This window comes from Pangasianodon hypophthalmus, chromosome 12 (genome assembly GCF_027358585.1).
Source record: "Pangasianodon hypophthalmus isolate fPanHyp1 chromosome 12, fPanHyp1.pri, whole genome shotgun sequence".
Lineage (NCBI taxonomy): Eukaryota > Metazoa > Chordata > Actinopteri > Siluriformes > Pangasiidae > Pangasianodon > Pangasianodon hypophthalmus.
In genome coordinates, this window is record NC_069721.1 from 14995031 (window position 1) to 15021564 (window position 26534).

Consider the following 26534-nt stretch of genomic DNA (forward strand, 5'->3'; position numbering starts at 1 on the left):
TGGATTAATGTTAAAAAGCCTTTGGCATTGTCACACATATATCAACATTGATGTTACTGTGTGTGTGTGTGTTGACATCAATACTAATTTCACACATGTTCAAACGCACACACCTTGGACTATGTAGGCTACTGTGTTTGATCCACAGCGATGGTTAAGCAGATTTTCATTTGTGGTACAGCTTTATCCTTGGCAGATCTTTGTCTCATTGTGCACGGCCACTGCAGCTGGTTCCACAGGGCTCCTGTAACAATGCATAGACTTTGTTTCTGCTGAGTCATCTGCGCCCCAGACACGGGCCAGCAAACAGAGAAGCAGTCATTAATTTAGACCTTCTTTTCTCTATTCCACTTTATTTTACTCTGTTCTGCTGAGAATGCACACATGAATACAAAGGTTTATTCAAATCATTAATGAACTGCGTGCATTCGAGGCTAATCATTTGACCTTTGGTTTTGTGCTCTCAGTAGACAAATGCTAGTATTTGCAGAGGAGAGCATTAGTTATGTCATGTGATTTATGATAACAGTGTTAATGTAGCAAATGCAAAAGCCTGAAATCAATGTGAAATAAATACCAGAATCCTAAATTAGTATCTCATGCTGCTTTTGTTCCACAGATTGTGCTGATTGTGCTGAGGGTCTTTGCTGTTACAGCTTTTTTCTTTCTTTTTTTTTTTTTCTTTTTTCCATGTAATTTGATTATGCAATAATATGCCTCTTCTGGAGATGTAACGTAGTTACTGAATCACAATTTGACACATTTCCTTTTGTATTGTGTATATTTACTCCATATTGCCTGCACTATCCAGTAGATGTGCCCCTGGAATAAAGGTTATCAATTAGTGTGTTAAACCAGTGATCAACAACCGGCTCTTCAGTGTGACAGGATAATCTGGTCTCTAATCCATGCCTGATGGGACTGCATCGTCTCTCATGGCAGTGTGTGCGAGTCTGACACTCATAGGCTGTTATTAGACTTTAGTTATGTGCAGAAGGTAACCATCTATACCGATGTCCATCTTAGGTCCAGAAAACCTTGGTCTTGGTATAATCAAACATATTCCTATTGCTTATTTATTGGCTTAATCATTCATTTGCTCTGGGATTTATGATAATATGTTCGACTTGGAAGGTCATAAAAGTAAGATCTACATCACATTCTAGTGATTTACAGATGGACTTCACATCAGACATTTGATTGCCATAACACTGTCCCTGGCAGGACTCAACCCTGCTCAGCTACAGAGATAAAGTTTGCAGGTGGGAGTCTTGGCTTGGTTTGACATACTTGCCTTGGGCGATGTGGAAAAAAAAAAAGATTCACTGAACTTGTGAATTTCGAGTAGTGTTCTCTCTGTCTCTCTTTCTCCCTCTCTCTCACTCTCTCTACCCAGTTGCTTGATTTCTTCTCCTGCTGTCTGTGCACTCATGCAGAATTAGCTTATTTGTCAGCGAGCTGCGCCTCCGAGCCCTGGTGCACATCTCCAAATCCATTTCCAGAAGCGCAGCACAAAGGACGTTGTCCTTATGTCATGACGACAAATTTGCTGAGCTTCCTCAATCCCAATGCAATGCAGGAAAATGGTCCCATCGCTCCTGCAGAGGCCTGTAGAACACTAATGACTCGGCTTCTGGCGCTGAAGAGTCCTCATTGCACCTTTTTTTTATTATTATGATTATTACTATCGAGCGTAAGCTGTTTTTTTCTCTCTTCCTCTGAAACCAAGGTGATCTGTAAACATACACAAGCTCACAGGCTGGTGGGAAAGAGAGATGGCTTCTGTAAAGTATTCATATATCTAGATATAGTCTCACTTGGCAGTAGAGAGCTGAGCAGGATCTTGACCAGAACCGCAACAAGACGATAAGAGGAGTCTGGCCTTTCTGTTTGACATTTGGATAGTTTTCAAGCTTACTTTTAAAATTTGTAACATTTGTGAAATCTTCCTCAGCCTTCATGATAGCGTGAATATTTTATACACTTCTAATATTCCATAAAGCCCCTGTAATATTCATACAAGTCAGAATTAATACTTCCAGCCTGAAAATTCACCTGTGCTGTGGATTTTACCCCAGTGCTTTCCATGATCATTTGAATAAGCTTCCTTTCTCTGTGTGTCTAATGCAGAGAGCAATATAAAGGGCTTCCTCTGCAGGTGTTGCTTTTTTTAATTGAATCCAAGATCTCTGTGGAGGCCATCTTGCCCACCTCTGCCTTATAACAACAACAATAGCTGGTTACGGGGTAATGAATGGCCAAATCACGCCTGCTTTGTTTGCCCATTTGTGACTGTCACGCTGCTTTCTGTTTGTTTGGATTCCAGCAACTTCAAGCTTGTTTTCTTCAAACGCTCAATACAATCTGACCCACGCACTTCATACAGTTTGATGAAGTTGCATTTTTTTTCTAAAAAGTACCCAAAATAAAATTAAATAGGATTAGAAAATAATGTGCTTGTTCTTCGACATTGGTAGCAGACCCATTTTTATTTCCTCCTAAAATGGCTAGACGTGAGCACTTGTGGGGAATTTGGCCAGTGGCAGATTGTCCACCTAGTGGGGAGGAGGAAGAGGAAGTGGATGAGACTGAGGATGAGTCCTACAGTGACACGCCCTGTGTGGTCCAAGCAGCCTGCCCACCTGATTGATTAGCACTGTGATGGGGATATATGGAGAGGTTAGGAGAGCACGGCTCATTCCTGAATCACAGTCTCACACAAACACACACGCACACACATTACCTAGACCCAACCACTGAGAGTGCAATCTCTAAGGAAGGGGGCCTCTGCACAACAGCTTTTTATTCTCTTAAATGAAGTCCATTTTTAACATCAGACTGAGTGCACACCAGCTGTGTGCAATAAGCAGGAGTGTTATGAATACAATAATACTTCCTGATAGCTCTCTATTAACATTGCTCTGTTTATTTGTCAGTACGGAAGCTTCTAGAGTCTTGTTATGAAACTTGTAACTTCTTAGTCCATACCATGGAGCTACCCATAAGACTTCTGTTAATAACAGTGTAGTGGAACTGATTGTAGTTATAAAATACAATAAGTATATGATGATATTTGTGATGGTTTGGGATATTTGTTTCCAGATTCAAGATTTTTCAGTCACATTGTAAAAGCTCTGACAATATTACATTTGTAGGCACTTAAACACGTTTGTTTGTCTGTATGTAAATTATACTGGTAATTTATTTTGTGGAAAATGTTGCGTATGTTAAATAACTTTGTACTGGTCACTTTAAATGATTTTGTGTAGATTTAGTTATCCTATGCTGAGCAAAGCAGCTGCAGAAGTACTCCAGTTTCTGAACAGTTCACACATCAGAGAAAAACAGATCAGATATGCTTAGCCACTAGACCATGAGAAACATGCCAACACTGTTATTCTGTTTGATATGTTCTTTGTATCCACACGTTCTTAACTATCGGTTAAATGTTACAAAATGATTACATGCTATATGAAATGGAGACAAAGGTTTGAACCAGCATACTATCATGCCACTTTTGCTTATTCCACAAAACACTGGTTTATTTATACTGATTGAATGTCGGATTTATATTTCTGGTAAAGAGGAGTGGCTCACCATTATCACTGAAAGTTATATAAACTTTAAAAGTAAAAGTTATATATTCTGCATCAAAAGGTAGCGTGCAATTCACTCTAACAAAACATACGGGCCAATGGATTTCGTGAATCCCTGCCAAGATGAGAAGGACTGATCGAAGATGCACCCCTCCACCCCCCAAATGACCCTGAACTGAAATGGCTTTAATCTCTGTTGAAGTGAAAAATGAGGGGCATAGGGGGGAAAAAGAGAGAGAAAAGCAACTTGTTATTCTGGCTTGTTATTCTTCTCCGTTACTGATGTGTCTTGGCCTACCGTTGTCAGTTAGGCAGGTGGCACATTATGCCATAGGAGGAGAGAAACCTGCTGGCAGAGCAGACACGCCAAAAGCAAGAGTGAGAAAGAGAGAGTGAGAGAGAGAATGCGGGAGAGTGAAAAAAACGAGAGCTGAAAAGAGAATGATAGAGTGCATTTGAATGGTCCGGTAGTTAATGCTTTATGAGATTGGGCTGAGGAGGGGGAGACGGGGGAGTGCAGCGTATGCAGTATTACGCCACATAAATCTGGAGGCCTGCTTTCCCTGCCTGTGCTCCCACTTAATTACCTGAGCCCTGTGCACACCTATAGCTCTTCCCTAATGGCCAGCTCTCACTGCTCCTCTCATGCTACACGCCACCATGGCAAGAGTCTCCACACACGTTACATATTTCCATGGGAATGAAGGAATGGGGCGGCTCTCAGACTTCTTTCAGCCTCACGGACATGCAAGATCAGAATTTCATGCATAAAATCGCTCTTGTCCTGCTGGATTTGAGCTGAGCGTTATGGATTTAATGATTTTCTGAAGTGTGTGGTGGGTGCAAACCCCGAGTATCAGTGTAGCACTGCCATCTTGAACACCTCCGATTGACCTTGGCGATTATTGCTGGACTAGGCAGCAGAAAAGTTATGCTATATCTTAGTCAGGAGCTGTCTTCTATCAATGAGCTGCAGTGTCGGCCATCGATCCGTTCCATGCCAGGATACAGGGCTTGATTGATGCTTGGCGAGCGGCTGGCTGGTCTGGAGGATAGCCTTGGGAGAAAACCTAGGCCCTCTGCATTTCTACAGCCTCCAACACGATGGCGCTGATGACGACGTACAGATGAGTGGTCTTTGACAGAGTACTCCAAGGCCTCCAATCTCAAAACAAGTTTTGCAATCTAGTAGGCAACATAGTATTTATGATCTTTAAACTTATCTTATAAGGGTAAATCTTGCACTGGACAGTCTGCACCTCAAATGAATGTCCAGTGATATCTTGCCAAACTACACTATAAACACTGACCAGTGGGGATGGACATCTTTAGAAATACACTTTTCTTGATTTTCTTCTAAAGCTCCTCTCCACAAAACACGCTCACACATATACAAATGGATGTGCATATAGGGAATGAACATTAAAGTGTATAGAACAATATACAATATCCTGTATATGAAATTGGCATCATGAACATTAAGTTACTTCCCAGTCCCCTTTTAAATCATTTCCTGTTCCTGTTCACAGTTCCCATTTCTGTCAAAACTAAACACAACTAGGCCTATTTATCATATCGTGTAATCAAAATAACATCTGTGGATTTCACGGAACCCCAAAACTTTCTGACACAAGCTACACAACAGTCAGTGGGTTTATATAATTTGGAAGAAGGAAAAAAAAGATATCCTAAAGACAGTATCATGATGTTAAAGGCATTTGTGTTTGTCTTGAACCAATTTACTCCCATGAATGCAAGCTGTGTTGATCTGATGTACCTATTAAAGTAATAATGGTGTAAGTATCAAAGACATGCTAAATATCATCACCAACCAATGCATAAAAAATAACATCTCCAAACCTAAATCAGGTGAAACCCTTCTGCTTCTCCTGAAACTTCATAAGCCAGGGAGTCTACATATTATCCTGGATTTGACTTAATGAAGATAGAATTTGGTGAAATTCTACATAAATTCAGTGTGATGTCAACGCAAAATGATTAAACTGCTAAATGCCCCAGAAACACAGACACACAAATTATGACAGAATTGAACAAGTGCCTATGAGCACTATTACACAACTTAAACAAAAATTGTACACTGTGAGCTTCACAAAGCTGGAATTCATGCCAGATCTGCCAAACCTTTTGTATCAAAAGCCAATAAGTAAAGATGCATAACTTGGTGTAAGGAGCACAAAACCTGGTCCCCAGAGTAATAGGTGGAGTTGCGGGTGGAGGCAGTTGGGTCATTTTGTCTGATTCATGATTCTGTCAGCTTTCACCATATTTCCTTCATCTGGATGGATTTAATGTGTTTGGAAATAGCGAATGCATGCCTTCAACCCACAATGTCTGCTGCCAAGTTTAAGTATCATGGGAGATCAATAATGGTTTTGGCAGCCGTCATGTGGAAATCATTAGGTCAAAGGACTGCTTTGCATGATCATGTAGCAGTCAAAAAAATCAGGTGATTTTACAGGACCAGCTGCACTCTGTGGTGCAAACACTTATCAAGTTCCCCTATAACAGGATGATATGGCTAAAATTATTTGAGTGGTTTGATGAACAAACCCTATCCCAGGAGGATATGGCTAAAATTATTTGAGTGGGTTGATGAACACCAGGATGAACTCAACCTCCTTCCATGCGCTCTTTAGTGGTTAAAGGGGAAAAGAGTGAATCTGGTTTGCATGGTTTGGCTCCATTTGTTCCCTTAGAATGAAGTTTAACTGCAAATCAGTACATAGATATAAATCATATGCTATGGTCTTCACAGTCACCAGATTTCAACCCAAATGCACACCTATTAGAGATTTTGGACTGACCTACTAGACTGAGTTCTCCACCACCATGATCAAGACACCAATTTAGGGAAGGTCTTTTGGAGGAATGGTGTTCATCCCTCCAGTACAGTTCCAGAGACTTGTAGAATATTTGCCAAGGAGCACTGAATCTGATCTGGTGGCTTGTGGCAGCCCAACACTTTAATGTTCCTGGTCCCATCTAAGTTGTAATTTACAGGTTGTAATAATGTCATTTCCCAACTAGGCAAGTTTGACATTTGAGAGAAAAAAACAAAACATGGATGCCTTCACGAAACCATGTCTTTTGTTTGCAGTGTCAGACCACATAAAGCTTATAAAAAGCTAGTTTAATTGTACTTTTACAGTTACAGGCCTGAGTGGCTGATGTTACTGTTCTGAACTTTAAACATTCATACTACATTTTGGACTTAGATTGCAGTACAGCAACAACAGTGGACAATAGCGAGTAGCTTAGCAACAATGTTGCTATGCTAGCCAGCTAATGTTAGTGAGTACTCTAATGATGATTATATTCTCAAATTTAGTATGGTCAATGTTTTAGATTTAACCGAGTACTGTGCCTGTATATTAATTAATCTAAAGCCAATACTGCTATAAAACTAATTTAAAAGTACAGAAGGGGTGCTTTACACTGTTCACTGCATGTGTGGCCATCTTGATTTGAAGTCACTCAGTAAATTGGGGAAGGAACTGCTAGTTGAGAAGACTATCCCAATTTGACAAGTGGAAATTTCAAGTTGAGGGGGCGTTTTCAGTGGGTTTTACTGGTTGTAGGCAGGGAATTACAAGTTGCAACATCACCTTGATTGCAGCATAAGACACAAACAGTCTCTTGCTCAGTTTAGAATTGGTGTGTGTGTGTGTGTGTGAGAGAGAGAGCGAGAGAGAGCATGTGAGGGTCTTGTTACCAATGGGTAACAAGGGAATGCCTCCATTTGGCCACTGCAGAGGAGATCATGGGTTGCCAGGTCAGTAACAATCAATCAGCTTTGATCTTTAATAGACCTTTCTTACTGACTTCTCAGTTAGACCTCCTGTACTGAATTTTCCAATACAAGACACAGAGGAAGCGAAAATGGAGGAGAAATTGCAGTATGTAGTGCTCTGTAGTGTTAATAACCCACACATTTGGGTGTGTGAGAGTGTATGTGTGTGTGTGTCTTTTCAATCTGCAAGTTACAGGATGACCTACAAGTGTTGAAGTCAATCACAATGCACATTGCGTTGCATGGATTATACAGTATATTGAAATATTTAGGATCTATGTGCATTTCAACTAGATAATTTTCCATTCTTTGTACATAAGGTAAACTATAGATTACTTAGTTCACTGTGAGAAATATTAGGGAAAGGGCTTGGGAATCGACATCACACAGCATTGTATAGTGGCATTGATCAACCATTTTTGGTATTTCTTTGTGAACAGGGAGCAGATAATATAAACTTCCTATCAGGAACATTTCTTATCATGCTCAGAGTGAAGGAGAGAAAGAGATTTTTTATATGGATGAACTTTTTTATATGGATTCAAAAGTGTGACTTTTTTTTAGAAAATCAGTCTAATTCACATTGAGTGAACTAATTATTATTAAGTGCTACATGTGTTTACCTTATTTTTTTAATGTTATATTTTGTGTGTGGCTTGAGTGCTTGCCACTTTATTTGCATTTAAAGGATCATTTAAAAATAGTTTGATATATGGAATTACATGACAGAATGGTCACAATTTATGTAGGTTAGCCATGTGAAAGATATTTAGCTTGAGAACTTGTGAACTATTACAATATTCTCAGGCTTTAAGTTGATCCACAGTCACACAACTAGCAGAAGAATGGATGCTTAACTCAGTTATAGGAAGTAATGAAACTTTTGAGTGAATACTGCAGGCATGTCCTGCCTAATTCCATATAATTAACGCTGCAATAATTAAAGAACATGGCAATATGTGAATCTCTAGCTATGGCCTTAGCTGAACTGCTAAGGCTTTTAACACATTCTTTGGTTGTGCACATATTAGGCACATGACAGTGGGGAATGCTGAGAGCTACACCTACATTGAGAGAAAAGGATTGCTATGAGTTCAGTAATTTGTTCATTAAAGTAGCAAGGCTGGACTAATCATAAATTCATTAGCTCATCTACTGGGCAAATGAAAGCTCCAGTGTGCTGGCCAGCCCCGTGATTTAGTTGCCCAGAAATCTAACTGACTAGGCTAAAAAGTGGTAGCTAGCATAATGTAATAACATATAGCAAAGTAGTAGCTAATTAAATGCATTAATACAGACAGGGAAATGACAGTGTATATGAATGACAGTGTATATTCTGGCTAGAGGTCGACTCTGTGTAGCTACTGTATATCATTATCCTCTTCTAACAACATTTCTCATGTGGCATATTGTGCTGTGAGCTGTGGTCTTTTTTCATCAAATCACGGATAAAATATATTATTTGAGTTTTGGTCTTCTCTCATTATGTTTAAATGCGAGATGGATGCGTGTAATCGTATGATAGCTTTGCACTGAACTTTATTTTTCTTGGTTGCTTCGATGTTTTCACATATCTGTTATCAGTGCAAGCTAATTAATCCAACTTGTAACAAGTAGAACTCCACCCCAATGGTGTTGGTGGGGATGCCTCCACCATAAAAAAAGTATTTTCTGGAATTTATACTCCAAAAATACCCTTAAAAGAGGTTTCAAACAGTATGGAAGTTATTCTCAAAATTCTCGAAAAAAAGTTTGCTGTGACTTTGACCCTGTTTGTATCAGTTCCAAAATATAATCAGCTGCTGGTTACAATGATAATTCCATATAAATCCTGCAGATATTTAACCACTTGTTCTTGAGATATTGCGCTAATGAGAATCTTGAATCTCCAACCGATACACAGACAGACGGACACGAAGATGGACACACGGACAGACCAATGACAAAAATCATAGCTAGCCAAAACGTGGGCCTTGAGTTCCTGAACATGAACATGTAAGAAACATCTCTGTATCACAAACAGGAAGGAAGCTATTGAAGAAAATGTATTTTAGGGATTTGACCTTACTGTGACCTTGATCCTTATGGGATCAATTCCAAAATCGAATCAGTTCATCTGCTGGTTACAATGATCATGCCATATAAATCCTACAAACAAACAGGAAGATGGACGGATGGACAAACAACCCGAAAACATAAAAAGTTCCTACCTACAGAATTGCACCTTGGCTGATTTGTGTATTGCAGCATGTGATGGGGACTCAGAACAAGTATTGTGTACTATAGTTACAGAATCAAGGGCCATCGCAACACTGTCCATCAGTCAACTAAAAAGTAAAGTAAAAATACAAATAGCCTGGACACAAAATCTGCTAGCCCCAGGTGCCCGGTCTAGTGATTGTCCACCTCTGAATTGCTGAGGAGCATTAAGTAAATTTCCATCACATCATATTAAAAAAATAACAGGTTCAAATTCTCAGATTGTTTCAAAACCCTGCAGAAAGTTTTTTTTTTGGTTTGTTTTACTTATCACTGAAAATCAAGCTTTCTGGTGTCTGTCATCTCAAAGATTTTACTCATTGCAGAAAAACTCATTGCAGGTATTATCACCATTACTGTGAATTTGAAAAGTAGCTGTAACTAGCTAGCAAATTTGCTTGTTGTCCGATACATTAATGCCTTGTAACAGTATGCAACCCAACAAGTAACCGAGAGAGAGAGTGTGTGTGTGTTTGCTTATACTGTACATACAAGACTTGGATACGTATTATACTCTCATGTAGTGCTGGTATGGGGTAAAAACTAGTAGTCATTGTTTTCTCTGGGCCTGCTGCTCAGACCCCTGGCTTCTTCTCCTCTCTCAGTAACAGCGAGAGGCTGATTGCTCAGGGCCTCTGCTGTGCTGTGCTCTGCCTGTTTGGTAGCTGATCAAAGGGCTACTCATTCGGGTGCCCAGCACGCTAAACTGACAGGAGTAGAGAAAAAGCAGGGAGAGGGGGAAGTGGTGAGGGTGGAAGGGGAGGCCAAGCTCTCCAGCTGTCTCTGGTGCCATGCCAAGTGAGGATGGCGAGGGCCCACAAGAGGAGGCCGGCTAGGGATGGGCTAGCGGAATGCCACACTTGAGATACATGAGATGCTAATGATCCTCCCCATGCCGGAATGCCGCGCTCCACCAGGCCCGTCCAAGTGGTTCACTCCACTGGGGATTCTCACCAGCAGGTCCAGGTAGCTATGATTGCTTTTTAATGTGTGGCTCTTAGCCAATGAGAGCAGGATTTTCATCAAGTATGACTGCAGAAATATTAAACTAGCCTGGGATCGTTTTTCAGTCATAGTCCATTAAACAGTGGGGAGGGAGGTGGGGTTTGGGCATGTGGAGCCACGAACCTCACTCTTGCCTGCACAAGTTTACCCAATTAGGGCTCTAAATTTTTATTAATATGCCACAATGTTAAATAAACATGCAAACAGCTTTTGTGGTGTATGCCAATTAAATGCTGTTTTATTTGACTGCTACTTTAATCAGGCTGCTGCACAGGGGGAGGATACGGAGTTTAATTAAATTGTAGTACTCTGCTATTCCTGTCAGGGCTCTTTTTATGATTTTGAAGTAATCTATAAGGGCATCAAGCATTGATTTAACCATATATTAATAAATTAGATTGGCCCATTTCTAAACCTCAGTCCACTGGAGACTTTTAAACTCTGCAAATGGCAGAAAGACAGAAGTGAGCAGTGGGTATGAGTCTTCTTCTATGGTGCAATGGATCAGTTACACCAACAAAGAATACACAACAAACAAACAGTAATCTCTACTCTCTGAAGAAAAAATGTTCCATAAGCTTATTTTCCTGGATTTTATCGCTTCTCACGATCTACTGATATTGCCTTCTGTGAGATTAGTTTTTAATTTCAGCTTGGAGACCTCAGCATATTTAGAGGCCTAACTGATGACGTTGTCTTTGTTTAGTGCTCTCGTCAATAGCATGCTCAGGTGCAAAAAATCTTCCTCTGCCTTCTCTAGACTCTTTTCCAACATGTCAAACCGATAACAGAAAGTTGCATTCTGTTATGGCATTATTCTCAGCAGGTACTGCTGGTATTGGACTTATTTTCTCTCAGGAATCTATACTAAAGATGCATTCTGTACAATGTATACAAATTTTAAATCATGTCTAGACAACCCTATTAAAGACAATGGGAGAAAATTTCAGTTCAATAACCATCAGGTAACATTTCTCCAAGGTCCCCAGTCTGATCTTTCACATTTTCTCCCTGTGTCCATGTGGGTTCCCTCTGGGTTCTCCAGTTTCATCTAACCTCTGGGATTCTTTTCTTCTCATCACACTTGTAAAGAGTGCTTATTTGCTCTAACCAATCTGGCTGTTCTCCTCATCAACAAGGCATTTCTGCATCAAAACTGCTGCTCACTGGATGTTTTTTTTTTCACCCCATTCTGTGTAATCTCTAGAGATTGTTGTGCATGAAATTCCCAGGAGATCAGCAAGGAATGATGACATGGTCAAAGTCACTGAGCTCACTTTTTTTTCTCCGTTCTGATGTTTATTTTTTTCTTGATCTTCATGATTTTATGCATTGCAATGCTGCCACATGATAAAAACAACACGCAGCTAAAATGTTGAAGAATGATCTAATCGATTTCTGCCTCCGCATCATTCCACTTAAGTGAAAAATAAATGGATTGTATATACAAAACTCATTCATTTTAATGTATGTCATTCTCATTAGTGAAAGACTAATGAAAGCATGTTCCTAACGTTTACTGAAAATTCATCATAATGATCTTCTCTTTTTATTGTTCCTCAGGTGTGTGCGTGTGTGTGTGTGTGTGTGTGTGTGTGTGAGAGAGAGAGAGAGAGAAAGAGAGAGAGAAGGGCAGAGGTGCCAGCAGTGGCAATAGCATGGTGTTATTAATGCACCGAATCCCTTGCAGCTCTGTCCGCTGCCATGGCACCCCTCTCTGTATTAATCAGAGCGGCTGCACACTGCACATGATGAACTGGTCTTGGAGTCATGTTTAAACAGGCTCTGCCACACTGCACACTTTGTAAAGAGGCTATGGAACATCCCCAGGGTACAGGAGGGGTAATGAATACATCTTTTGGAGAGGTGGCATGAAGCCTTGGAGAGGCCTCTGGAAGGCTCTGTTCACTCCGGCCCCGCTGGCTTCGGCTCCAGCCCAGGAGCGGGCAAGGTGCTATGGCCATATGGAAGGGCTGGTGTGTTTGGGTTGGCTGGAGGTGCTGACAGGACTGGCCTGTGGAGAGGAAGTTCCAGGCCTGCTTGTGTGCACTCAGCACTGCCAGAACAGAGCGTGGGCTGGAGAACCAGTGGGGGGGCAGGACCAGAGCATGAGGTCTGAAGCCAGGGGGACAGGTTTCAGGAGGGAAAAGGTCCCAATTAAGGAGCAACAAGGACATGCAATTACAGAGTGATGCTTGGCTTTCCCGCTCTGTTGACTAACTAATGGTATTAGCAGTGTCCGGAATGTTTAACTATTAGTACAATAAGTGATCTCAGAGTTGCCTTATTTACTGGCATGGTTAAATGTGAGTTACTAACAGTAGAACAGAAGTACTGACAGTAGAAATATACGTTGTTGTTGATCAGGAAATGTTATTTATGCCATTAAGTTTGCTATTTTTCCTTAGGCCCAAGTTGTGCATGCCATTGGTAATTTATTTGTAAACTGAATTCACTTTCAATGTAACATTTGTAGAGTGCTTTTTTGCTGATTTAATATTACACAAAAAAAAATGTTGAACGTGAAAGGTTAATGTTCTATGTTCTACTATCTTATAGAAAAAGGAGGCATCAGTTACTCACAGTGTCTGTGTGCGTAAGTTGAAGTTGAAGTAAATATCAAGTAGCTCTCAGGCTTAAACAACACAATTAGTGCTTTCTTTTCAAACAAAAACTACTCACCCTCATGTACTGCTTATGACAACTTTGACATTTCAAAGCTCTTTTTTTAAACTCTAAGAGAGAGAGAGAGACATGGGTAAGAAAAAGAAGTTGTCAGAGAAAGTGAGAGAGAGAGAGAGAGAGACAGAAGAAATAGAAACAATGCCATAGAGAGAAACAGGAGGAGAAGAAAAGTCGGAGTAGAGTGAGTGTAAAGCTGAGGAGTATAGAAAGTAGAGAAGGCAGAAAGTAAGAGAAGCTGATGGAGTAGCCTGGGGGTTGGCAGTGTGGTGCTGCATTGTACCGCGCTACTCTCGGCATTTTCGTCTCACTGTCAATAACTCATCACACAATGAGGCATGATGAACAGAATTCCTATGGATGAGAGAGGACTTTCCAAAGTGATGCCTGCCAGCTATGCCACCAGAATCCTTCTCCTTTCTCAACTCCACACTCCGCTCAGGCTCTGATGCAACCACGTATGTTCTGATCAAGTTACATCACCTGCAAAAAAAAAAAAAAGAACATCACCAGGAATGCACACTTCTTTATCTTGCCGCAAAGTCTCCTGTGCATGCATTGCCCCCTGCATTAAAAAAGCTATGGAGTGAGCGATTTTATTGCTAATTAGGTTATATCGTTTTATAAAAATCAGCCACGTGGCACAGATATAAATGTGCTATAGCTGTGATCGATTCGCTGGAGCATGGCCTATGCATATGCATATTCATGGGGTGATGTAAAGAGAGGCGGAGTGTGCTGCTGGATGATCCGTGGACTTTACAGACAGGCCCATAGAGCCTGCAGCAGGCAGTCACCATAAACAATCACACCAGGCCCATTAATAACTCTAAAACTCATGCACTGCCCAGGCCACAAAGAGCACAAGTGACATTTTAATAGGGCTTTTTTCCTTTTTGTTTTTCAATAATGAGTGCACGGTTTGCAGTGATGCACCGCACAATATGTGCCTCCCTGTTGTTTTGAGGCACAATGCATATTTTTGCTGTAGTTGGCATTTATGGAGAATAATTTAATGTACTGCACGTGGCTTCCTTTATGTGTTCTCTCCAAGTCATGTTTCAGACATCTTCAGGGAAGATGCTTGCGAGAGATGGAGCTGGTAAAAGATACCAGAGAGAGAGAAATACAAATGGGTATATGTAATAGTAAGCTCCACATGGAGCTTTATATGAAAATATGAAAACAGTATGAGACTGAGGTTACACAGGAAGAGTATTTTTTTTATAATTAGATTTAATATAATTTTAGCTTTTTATTATTATTTTTAGTAGTGTGTGATATATTCACAAAACTTCATAAAACCTATGTTCTATGTACATATTTCCTGAAATTGTAGGTCCAGTTGACTTCTCAGTTGTTCCTCTGTATGTATGTATGTATGTATATATGTCTGTATGTTCATATGTCATAAAGTACATGGCCAACAGTTTGTGGACACCTGACCATCACACCCATATATGCTTTTTGAACGTCCTATTCCAGATTTAGTCCCTCTTTGCTGTTATAGCCTCCACTCTTCTGGGAAGGCTTTCCGCTAGATTTTGGAACATGGCTACGGGGACTTGCGTTAGTGCGGTCAGGCACTGATGTCAAGTGAGGAGGCCTGGGGTGCAGTCAGCATTCCGGTTCATCCCAAAGGTGTTCAGTGGGGTTGAGGTCAGGGCTCTGTGCAGGTTACGTGAATTCTTCCACTTCAACCTTGGCAAACCACATCTTTGTGGAGCTCGCTTTGTGTACAGGGGCATTGTCATGTTTCTAACAGGTTTGGGAAGGAACACATACGGGTGTGATGGTCAGGTGTCCACAAACTTTTGACCATATAGTATGTGTATGTGTTTTTCCACCTGTTGAAAATTTCTTCGACAACTCTTCTGTCTATACAATGTAGTAGTCACTGCAAGCTCTACAGGTTTGCAAAAATGTGTGTTAAACATGTGCAATTTGTTTGTGTTCCTCCAGAAACTAAACCAGGAAACGGGCTGTGTAAAACCGGAAACATTGCTCTCTTTGGAAACGTAGTGTACAGTGGGCTGCTGAACGATCACTTCTGGCATTTCGGGGTTCCCCTCGTCACAAGACTGGTGAGTAATTTCCTGCTGTCTGCTTCAATTGTCGATCCACATCCATGCGATGTCCACTTGCAGCTGTGGCTTGGCTCATACCACGTTTTAGGCTGAGTATATGATTAGTGTTCAGAGACACTTCTGTTTTTATTTTAAGGATTCCAGTAAACATGATGGAATTTCATAATTCTATATCAATTCTATATCAATCTGGATTTTACCAGATCTTACCAGTGAAACATTGTAAGCAGGGTTTATCTTATGGTGGTTATATAAACAAATTGAATCACAAATGCTGTTGTTTTGCCAATGTGACTGTTGGGCTTCGGCATCGTTCATCGTCTATGGCATTGTCTATGGAAGGCTTCGTTTTTTTTTTTACTCATTTTGCTCTGTGTGTTGTGATAGAAAGTGGGATTGGATGTGAGATTAGTGCTGAAGACCTCCCTCTAGTCATGACCTTCATTGCTGTCTAAAATATGTCCAAAAACCATTTATAAATTATATACGAATTATACAATTATTTAATCATACATGTGATGCTGCTGCACTAGATAATTAAATACATCCATGAAACTTTCTGAATGTGAATATTAAGAGTAATTGTAGCTTTAATTGGACTGTAACCTTAGCACACATCACTGCATCATAAAGTTTGAGTTTTATTAAGAATTGGTGTGCATTGATGCCGACCTCCTCCAGGAATAGCAGCAAACGTGCTCATCGGACCGAAAATGCAACTTGTTCACAGCTGTAAGCCTTTCTGTTTTTCTGCATCTTGTTTTTACAGCTTTACTTAATTAACAAGATGACTTGTAGCAAGCATTTCCATTTCAGTATTGAATAGAAGGGATGTGAAACTAAAACTCGTGGTAGTACTGTAGTACACTGATTAATGGTTGGGTGATTTGTTTTTCTTTCAGAAGTCTTTTTTAGCAACACAAACACTTTTAGTTTGCTACTGTGAGCTCTGATTAAGACGTGCTGAGCAGGGCATTGAGATGTCTTAAATTTTTTTCCGTGCGTTGTCTTTATTTTGTTATTTTCAAAGGTCTCTCAAGTAGTGAAAAAATGTCAGAGTGTCTACCCAGTGTTTCAATAAAACAGCATGAGAGAAACGCACGTCATACCTGAGCCATTGACCTAAAGTGATGGCTTTCAAAGAGGCAGCACTGTCTATAGAATTTTCATCAGTTAGTATCTGTGTGCATATTTTGCAGTACAAATTTTATATACACGCTGTTATTTATCATGAATGCAATTTACATATAATAATTCACTGATTCATATTAGCAGACTCAAAAAAATCTCCTTTGAACTGTAAAGTTTGCCTGCTCAGAAACTGTTCAGCTGCTGCCTGCAATTTAAGCGAAGGCAATTATAGTGTATTGTGATTAGTGACAGTGATTTTGTATGAGCTGTCATGCGATGATAAAGGCTGTGTTTAATTTAGTGTGCTCTGACCATGTGCTTTTTCTTTCAAATGAACCAAATTAGTTGTCTGTCCTGCGATATGTGGTAAGAGAAAATGTGTAATTATTAGCATGGAGAGATTTTGAAATGTCTGGCAGCTGCTGTGTTAGCTTGGACTCAAGCAGGTTGTGTGGAAAGGCTCCTGTCCAGTTATCCAGTCTCCATTCCAGTACAACACCGCTTCAACTAAACTGCATTTTAACCATCTCTCCAAGGTGTTCAAAACATCGAGAACCAGCAAATGGAGAAAAATGGAGGGCACTTTTATTTCAAACTTGGTCTCCCTCGATTTTCCATGGCAGGTTAATGAATAAATGAATTGTAGCGGTAATTGGAAAGGAAAAGAGTGCCCAGTGAGTGGAGGAAAGAGGCATGCAGCTCCACTGAGTTTATGGAGGCAGAAATGATGACGCTGGCTAAAGCGCTAATGAAGAAGGCAGGGCAGACTGAGGCGGACTGGCTGACAGGACTAAGAGTTACAGTGCACTGAGAGCTCTGCGCACTATGTGTGCGCGCACCAGTGAGCATGTGTGTGTGAGAGAGTGGGACAAGTCCTCATTACGAGGTGTGTTAGGTACTTGGTTTGCATGTGGAAATGGTTTGACGGGTCCCCACTTCGCGGCTGATGAAAACGAGGTGGGTAGGTGAGAAGGGATTACTGGAATGGGACTGTCCAATCACTGTCGCTGGCATCACATAGATGGCTGGATAATGCTGAACACTGTCAGCTGGCTGTCAGAGCTGAATTTCAGCTGTTCAGCAGAAAACATGTAATTGATAGCACTCTTGGGCTTCTTAGGTCTTCGAACCACACAACATAAGCACAACTCTGTCATCACAAAGGCTTTTTTAATGTCTGCCATACTGATGTGATGATGAACCTTTACATTGCATTATGTGGGGTTATATTATTACAGCTCAATTCTGAGTTTATTTGAAAAAAAAAAAAAAAAAGAATCTGCTCACTTGTCTTTGCTGCTTTGAAATATTCTTAGGCTTGCACTATTTCCAAGACTCACTGTGCTTGCGGCCAATATGGCTTCCCAGATGTGTTCACCTGCCGTTGGCCGCCACTGGCTCCTAATTAAGACGATCTGGCATGGACACTGGCTCAGCCTGGCCAAAGCCGGGCTCATCTGCACTGCTTAAAGAAGAAAAATGCTACTGGCTCATTCTGCTCGTCTTGACTCAGCTTGACACCTGGGCTCAGGCGAGAAGGAATGATCAGTCTGACTCCAGATATTTGGGTTTGTCCCAATCTTCAGTGCTGCTCCTTACCCCCAATTTGTGTCTTATTAGTAAGTAAGCTCAGAATAACTTTAACACAGGGTTATCGAGCATATGCATGGGAATGAATGTAGGTCAGTGGAGAACATGATGACTAGGATAGGTGGTCATGTGTGTACTGGGAATAGCAGACCTATTTTTCTACTTGCATTAAGAGATAAGAAAGGTCAAAGTGTACAAAATAATACCCATTATCCACCTGTTATAAAGAGTCATATCAAGTTAGTGACAATGCTGTGGGACTTGATGAGAAGCCCGTTAATAACAGAGATCAAACCCATGGACTGAACAATGCTGGCATTAAATATTGAGTAAATGGATTGCGGGCACATAGAAAAAGAGAACACGACAAGACGCATAACCTATTCGGATCTCTGACTATTCTTCCCTCCTTCCTCTCAAAGGAAAGGTTTCTTGTCTCTGTAATGGAAAATGACGTCCCGAGGGCCATTCGTCCGCTTAGTACTTAACCTGAACAAGCAGCACCATGAACATGCTAGGCAATGTTTCCAATGGAACTGGAGAACAGAGAGAGACAGAAAAAAAGATTCGAACAGGAAACAAATTGAAAATGTTACTTAAATGTAGAAAATAAAGAGGAACTGGTTGAGGAACAAAACTGGCTGAGAAAAACGATAGTTGAAAGAGAAACCGGAAAACGGAAGAAAGAACTCCAGTTATCCTGCCTCATGATTAGTTTGCTTATGATACTGAAAACCCTTTTATTCACTTTTCGATTATCTGTTCCATGTGTGATCAGCGTGGTTAATGTTATGTTGAAAAATGTCTCTGCTTTATATTCTACTCACTTATTTTCTTCCTTCAAACTTACCTTTTTTTCCCCCATGTTCTTGAAAATCAGTGTATAGCGCGTTTTAGCCACAGCACATGCATCGCTTTAGTTTCATTTATTTATGACCAAGACTTGAAATAGACTAGTGCTATTTTGATAGAGATGGTATCTTTAATCCAACTTGCTGAAGGATTTCACTCCAGTATTTCACTTGTCCCTGTGGGGACTGATAAAGAGAAGAGGCTGACTCTGTGTTAAAAACAAATCCATAAAAAATGTATGCATAACTATATTACTTCGTTTGCTGTGTATTACACTGAACACTGATAATGGTAGATTCAAATTAGATGTAGTATTTGTATTGATTAAAAGCTCAAATGAAAATGAATGATTTTGCACAGAAGGCTTCAACCCAATAAGATGTTTCATAACCCAGTAAGGCGTTTTATATTTCTCCACTGCATCACTAGCGAAATGAAGGTTCTTTCCAATCCACAGATGTATATTTGGCATGTTTAAGGTTAAAATTACGAGTGTTCCAGCTGCAGATTGAATGTATGGAGTGAAATTTGCTGAGACAGGCTTATGTGCATGTTAACCGCCACTTCCTCTACCCCCCACTCTACCTCAACAGTACTCCAATGCAAACACACTCACTGATGGACACACACACATGCAGGTCTTTGCCTCTGCCAGCCCAAAGAGCAGCCCTACTCACTGCATGGAGCCTGTCAAGCGACTCCCTCGGCTCTCTACCAGCATTTGCTGACTCCTGATTGGCCAAAGTGTGGAGCGCCGGAATCCACCGAGCCCTCTCTCCCCGAATCCCAGCCTCATCTTTTTCACTAGCATTGCACCAGGAAAAAGCACTAGAAAAAAAGAACCAAACGAAAGAGAGAAAAAGAAGCAGGGGAAAAGAAGAAAGAGACTGATCTGCGCCTTTTATGTGCACTTACAGTTTTACTCCTCTCGCTTTTATCAGCTGTTTGCTTCTTGGCTGTAGCTGTGGGCGACTTTTTTTTTTGCGCTGGGCGACACGAGGCTGTGAAGAGAGAATACTCCTGCAGCTGCTCAGTGAGACACACCTCTCCTCAGCTCCTCTCTATAGCAGAGGTGGCAGACACGTGTGTGCTCCTCCACTTCTCCTCTGTCCTGGCCTGGATGAGTAGCTATTGTGAAGATCTGACTATATCAGTTACTAAAGCAAGATCTTCCGTGCCGGCAAGGAGCAATACATCACTGGAGCAATGCTGGAGAATGCTGTCGAACAGCTTCTGGAGTGCCTGCCCTAGAAGCACAGCTCTCCCACTCAGCAATAAGAGCGCAAAGCAGCCAGTGTGCTGACATCAGGAGAGACCGAACGCACATGAGCAGAGAGAGAGAGAGAGAGAGAGTGGAGTGTGTGTGAGTGGTGGAGAAAAGGAGAAGTAAAAGCAGTTTGTGTGGTCATCGAGAAGACGAAAGGAGCTAGTAGAAGGTGCAAAGTAAGATCAGACAGTGTTTTTCCACCTCCCTTTCTCCCTGTCCCTTTCTTTTTTTCCCCCTGGGCCAAAAAATCTCCCAGATTACTAAAAAGAAGAGGAGGGAACTCAGTAAAAGAGACGTGTTTTCACAGCACCTGAGAAGAAAGAAGAAAAGCTATACAAACAGAAAACCACTCGGACTTTTGGCCCGTCCCACTGCGCGCAGGTGGCCATCTCATCTCCCCTACGTCTTTTTTCCTTTGGTCCGTGCTCACCTGTCCTCTGGCCGAAATGATGATGTATTTTTGGGTGAGTAACATGCCTTTACTCATCACGGTGGCCTACTTGCCATCATCCCTTCACACTCTTCCTCTTCAGTATATGGATTCAGTGTATGAGGATAGAGCAATAGCATGTAGAATTGGGCTCAAATCTTCTTTTTTTTCTCACCCTTTCTCTCCTTGTTGTTTTTAAGTGTATGTGCTTTTTCAGTTTTTTCCTCTTCTCCGAGTTGAGTTTCTGAGTTGTGTTTAATATACCTCCTCTCTGAAGGGCCCTGTTCTGTAGTGCTAGTCTGAAGGGAGATGAGAATCCAACTGTATCTGTACAGGAATGTTTTATTGATGTTCAGTATGAAGAAAGAGGATCATATAACCTGATTCTGCAGAGACCTGGCAATTTCTCAGCTCACTGAAGGAGGATGTTCAAATATGAAATAGGGCGAGTGGATGTAAATCCAGTGTTGTGCAAATTTGTTTAACATGAATCTGCTGTCACATATAGCTATATCCCTCTCTGATGGAGGATTTTATGTACTTTGATTTCTCTTACTGCTGTCAGTTTCCTTCTTCTTTAGCTTGTGTTTATCAGAATGTGACTATTAAGCAATATTAGTTTTGCAACTTTTATTTTTTTCTGGTTTTAATTAATATCTTTTATATCTTAAGGTGTTTTTTTTTACATTTAACATGTGTATTTCGTATCTGAAAATGACAGTGTAAAGCATCAGCATCACAATGTAATGAAATCATGAATGCGGAGGTGTATGGAAGAGGAGTGCAAGTGGGTAAAAGCCAACTGTGCAGGAAGCAAGCTTTTAACTAACGTTAGCATAGTGGATGGAGGATTCCTCCTGTTCTCACTCCACCCAGCATCCTCCTCCGTCAGCCGGGCCGCCGTGTGGCTCATCCCTCCCTTGCCCATCAGGGGCCAGATGAAAAGTGCGTACCCGCAGATGTGGCAAACAGGATTTAATGATCGTCAGAAAGCAATCTCTCATCTTCGAGCTCAGTGCGGCGCTTTGATAGCGAGGGCTGGTCATTAATCATTCTCCTTCATCGTTCCAGTGTGCCAGAGCCCAGAGTGCACGCTGCCTGCTCAGCCTGGGCTACGGCGCCACGCGGCCTGGCCCTGCGCCGGCACCTTGCCACTCACACACCTAATCTAATCGGGGATCACTTTCAGCTGGCCGCCAGGAAGTGCAAGAAAAGAGATAAAATTCACCCATGTCAGACATCCTGATGCTGCTTTGCTAATGTAAGCAGAGCTCCTCTCTTTGAAGATGATAGCAATGCATGGTTAGGTTTCGAGTGTTATGTGTCTATACAATATAATGTATGTTTTGGGTTTTTTTGTACTAAGGCGATATCCAGTACAGTTTTTCCCTCAATTTCTGTGGGGGGCCAATTTCCGAAAGTAGAGAGAAATAAGGCTCTGCTGATGTTTTGCACACTCTAGACACAGAACAAAAGAAACGAAAAAGGCAAGAGAGACAGCTTTTCTCCTTCTACTGAATAATTGAGTGCTCAGTGCAGGGGACTTGTTTCTGGGTGAGCACATGTGCTGATGGGAGAACACACCACTTACTTTTATATAAAGGCTAAATGCAACTCATTGGCCTGATTTTAAGCTCACATAGTCTAAGACAAGACAAGCCTCATTCAGTCTTTGTGCACTGTTAAACAATTCATTTAACAAGTTGATTATATAATACAGTATACGTATACTTCCAGGTGATAAACTCTATATTTAACCTTAACATGCTTTTGTCAAGTTCATATGAATTCTAATAAGAACAAGGAATCGTGTTAGACCGTTCACCTTTCTAACACAGCCATTTGTTAACTGTGTTAAAATATTATGAATATGCAGCTGAGGTGCCAACACAGAGATGTTAAAAACATCTAAACATGTTTAACACTGCTTTAGGTTACTGATATGTGTCAGAAATGTTGAGCAAGGCATGTGACCTTGTTCCATCGACATAGTCATTGAAGGTGTAAATGTCAGTGTTGTTCCTGCTCTCAGTAACTAACCTACAGTAGCGATATGGGTAGCGAGTTCAGGTAGCGATATAGACCTGCCTGAGAAGGTCTGGCTCTGTTGACACTCCGTCTGAGCTCTCCATATTCATTGAATGCAGCATCTTTCGGAAGCGGCGTCGATCAGCCATGTAATTCGGAGTGGAGAGCGGCTGCCACTGGTGTCATATTGCTAAATGAAGTGCTTGTGCTAATTTGTCACCACATTAATTGATCTGTGTTCTCCAGTCACATACTGTGGGTCCTGTAGCGCTCCGCCTGTGTATTCATCTCCAGCGCTGTGCCTCCACGAGCCTGCTTGACAGCTGGAATAAGTTTCCATTTGCCCTGTTGTCTCGGTGAGGCCTTCAGCTCTGCTTTTGTGACCTACACTTGCACAAGCTTGTTTTCTCACTCTTTTCCCAATCCACGTAGATGAAAATCTATTTTCAGCCCTGACATTTACTAATGCATGCACAGCAAAACTGTGTTTCTGTAAAGTCATTATTAAGCCACCTTTCTGATTGTTTGGGTTTGATGCCCCCCCCCCCCCCCCCCCAATTCAGTACAATATGACCAGCTCAGTTGCCACCCAGCAGCCATGTAGTCCTTTTTTTAATTCTCTCCAGTGCTTTTCCTTTTCACCAAAAGCGCAAAGGGTGACAGCATGGTTTTAGTGGCAGTAGGTCTTTTTATGGATCAAGATGGATTTCAGAACCTCTTCATCCATCTCAGCTCCTCGTGTTCCTGGTCCACTCAGTACAGTGTGTAATCCTTCTGCCTCAGACTGTGTCTCATATGCTTGGCATGTCCTAATCTCCCTTGCACCCCTGATAAGACGATTAAACAGCGGACCAGTACAGGAATTTATCCCCTGACTACAAACAGTCTATGCAGACTGGGTCAGACCGTTCCACTGATAATGAGAGAAAGACGGAGAAAGATCTTGAAGCGTCCACGACTACAGCTGTGAGCTTATCACACGTTGATATCATTAGCTGTGTTTACACAGGGTTTCCCAGGGAAAGGCCATTACAGGGATGCTCCATTATCTCTGTCTTTCTCTCTATCTCTTTCTCTCAATCTCACTCTTGCTACCTTCTCATATTCCCCCTGGAGGTGTGAGTCGACAGCATTATCCAAAGCACCGCTTAAAGCCCTACACCTTTCTAATGGGCTGTGGCACTGGGACTCAAGTGGCAAGACCAGAATTGGAGATCAGTGGCCAAGTCACTGGGCTCTCGGTACAATGAGTGCAGCTCGGAGGCCGGATAGATCCATGGATCAATAGTGCTGTGGTCAGGCCTAGGAACAGAGAGCAAGGTCACACTGAGGGCTTGTGCATCCTCCCTCAGCGGGAGGCTGACCGTGAAATGAGCACTGGGAGAAGGCATAAAGGCAATGAGCATAATTACTCAAAGAGTTCCAGAATCAGCACCCTTCCTAGCGCTAACTGATTATGGCAATTTTGCCCTGCTGTATTACATGTGAGCATCCTTCATTAAACCAAATGAAAACAAGAGCAGGAAAGAGGATGTGACACACTGAACATGGGAATTTAAAAGGACAAACCAATGGGTAGGACATTGGGCAGAGAAAAGAACGAGAGAGGAAGAGAGAGTGATTTGAGGAATGGGGGAAGAGTGCCCCTGTGTGTGCAGGATTGGAGGACACTCTGGGGTTGGGGGACGTGGAGTTTAGCTGTGGGCCGGGGACATCTGCAGCTCTGCCAGCTACGGGTCATTAAGATACAGAAGGGACACACAAGCTATAAAACTAATGGCAGGACTGTGACATTAACATTATAGGTTATTGACCTATCAAAAGGGATTTATGGTGCAAATCAAGAGACAGTGTCAAAGTGAATGAAAGAAATAAGGCTGATTCCACACCTTCACTCCACTCATTCTACAATCCCAAATCACCATTTACTTCCCTCTGAAATTTTACAAGAAAACAGTCAAGGAGAACTCTCACCATTATTCTCTCTTTTTTTTTTTTTTTTTACCTGACTTGCTGCATTTCCTGCCTACATCCCTTCTGCACACCCTTTGCATCTTGGTGTGTTCAGATCAGCTACAAAATGATCCTTGTTTGGATTCTGCTGGATCTTTTCTTTGTCTTTCTTTGGTCACAGGACTCCCACAACTTGCCATCCCTGAGGGACAGGGATGTGCACATATATAGCCTTGTCATATCTATTTCCTAAAGATTGAATACATGCATGTAGGAAACATCACACTTATCTAATTATATCAAATTATAATACAGCAGCATCTAGTGTGATTGCGTATTTAAAGTAGATTCCTGTAAATCTATTCTTCTTTCTTGTGGTCATTTACAGAAAGATCAGTTTCAATGGAATCTTTGAACATAAAAAAGAGAGAGTTTATTTTCAGGCTCATATGTTGCAGACTATATTCAACAACTGCAAACTGTAAGAAGATTAGTGTGATATAGAATATATCACAAAGAACTGACTGCAGCTTCATCACAAGTCCTTTAACCAGTGTCAGATTTAGGGTTCCAACTCTTTTTCTCTTATTCTGATCCAGTGTAACATTTCAAATGTAGATCAACGGTTTAAAAATATTGATTGTTGTTTTATTGATTGTTTTATATTATTTTTGTTCTTGCGTAATTGTTAGCTCTTTAATTATCTAAGCTTTTTATCATCTTCATTTGAGATTTTCTTATATTCTGGTCCAATTAAATAATACACAATCAATCATAGATAAAACTCTTATCGGCCAAAATGATCAATGAACTTAAAGGGGCTCAGATGCATAGAATTTTACATGTAGTATACTGTATATGACATTTAAAGTGTTTGGAAGTTGAAAGATTTATATACTGCTGTATCTTTCATTACTGTTTGCCAGTAGTTACACCATGTATTACACTGCCCATAGTTTTGGACTTTAAGAATAAGCAAAATTGTAGTATCCCAGAAGCCTCAGCTGGCCCGGACATTGCTGTATGAAATACCTAGTGCTGTCAGTAATCGGAGTGCAAATGGAAAGGCCACGCTATGTCATTCTCAGAGCTGGCCCGTGAACTCAGGCAGCACAACTGCCTCCCAAAGTCCTACAAGGCTAATGTTTTTGTTCGGCTGTCTACTCCGCATGCCTAATGGGCTCTGTCTGAGGCCTTGCAGATTTAAGTAACTTTGACTAAAAGCCTTTTTAATGGGCCTCTGTTTTGGTTTGGGGAACAGCATGCAAGCAGAAAGCAGGAGGCTGAGGCAGGGGAGAGTGGAGGCATGGTGAAGGGAGAAATACTGTAGAGGGGGAGAGATGTCTCGAACAGAAATACACTGTGTTTGTTTACTGTATTTTTACATGCTTCACGCACATCTGCTCTCCATTATTTCTAATATTGTCAGTCTCTCACTCCCCATCTCTCTCTGTATATTGATTTATTCCGATCCTCAGCAGTATTGTGACAGTTGCCGAGACTGGTCAGTGACAGGAATGTGAGTTGCTACTTGTTTGTGTTGATTTATTGGGGAGGTAGGCCATGTTGACTAGTGTTGCTGTGTGAACACCGTTAGTTTTGGAGAGCTGAGCCTTTATATATCGCTCATTCTTGCATCACTGAAGCTAGTCCTCCTGGGAGTTATCTGTTTACTCATTTGGCCAGATGAATTCTACACACATTCCATTTGCACATTACACTTCGTCTGCCGTTAACTAAATCTCTATGTGTGAAGATATGTATTTTAATAAGATGCAATAGGAGTTCTCTAGTCTGTTTTGATTCTATAGGCCTCAACATATTCCCCCTCTGCTGTGCCACC

The 26534-nt window shown here is 41.3% G+C and overlaps 1 protein-coding gene across 8 annotated transcripts in view; it reads left to right on the forward strand.

Annotated features, from left to right (window-relative positions):
- The window catches only part of rbfox3a (RNA binding fox-1 homolog 3a), a 327901-nt gene that overhangs the window by 189366 nt on the left and 112001 nt on the right, over window positions 1-26534 (forward strand). For 7 of the 8 annotated variants that reach the window (XM_053238792.1, XM_053238795.1, XM_053238794.1 and 4 more), the window contains one exon: window positions 15316-15437. In XM_053238792.1, coding sequence (XP_053094767.1) covers window positions 15316-15437 — 122 coding nt within the window. Of the gene's footprint in view, window positions 1-15315; window positions 15438-20185; window positions 20745-26534 lie in introns of those variants that run through there. The other variant, XM_026914786.3, reaches the window with a different exon arrangement.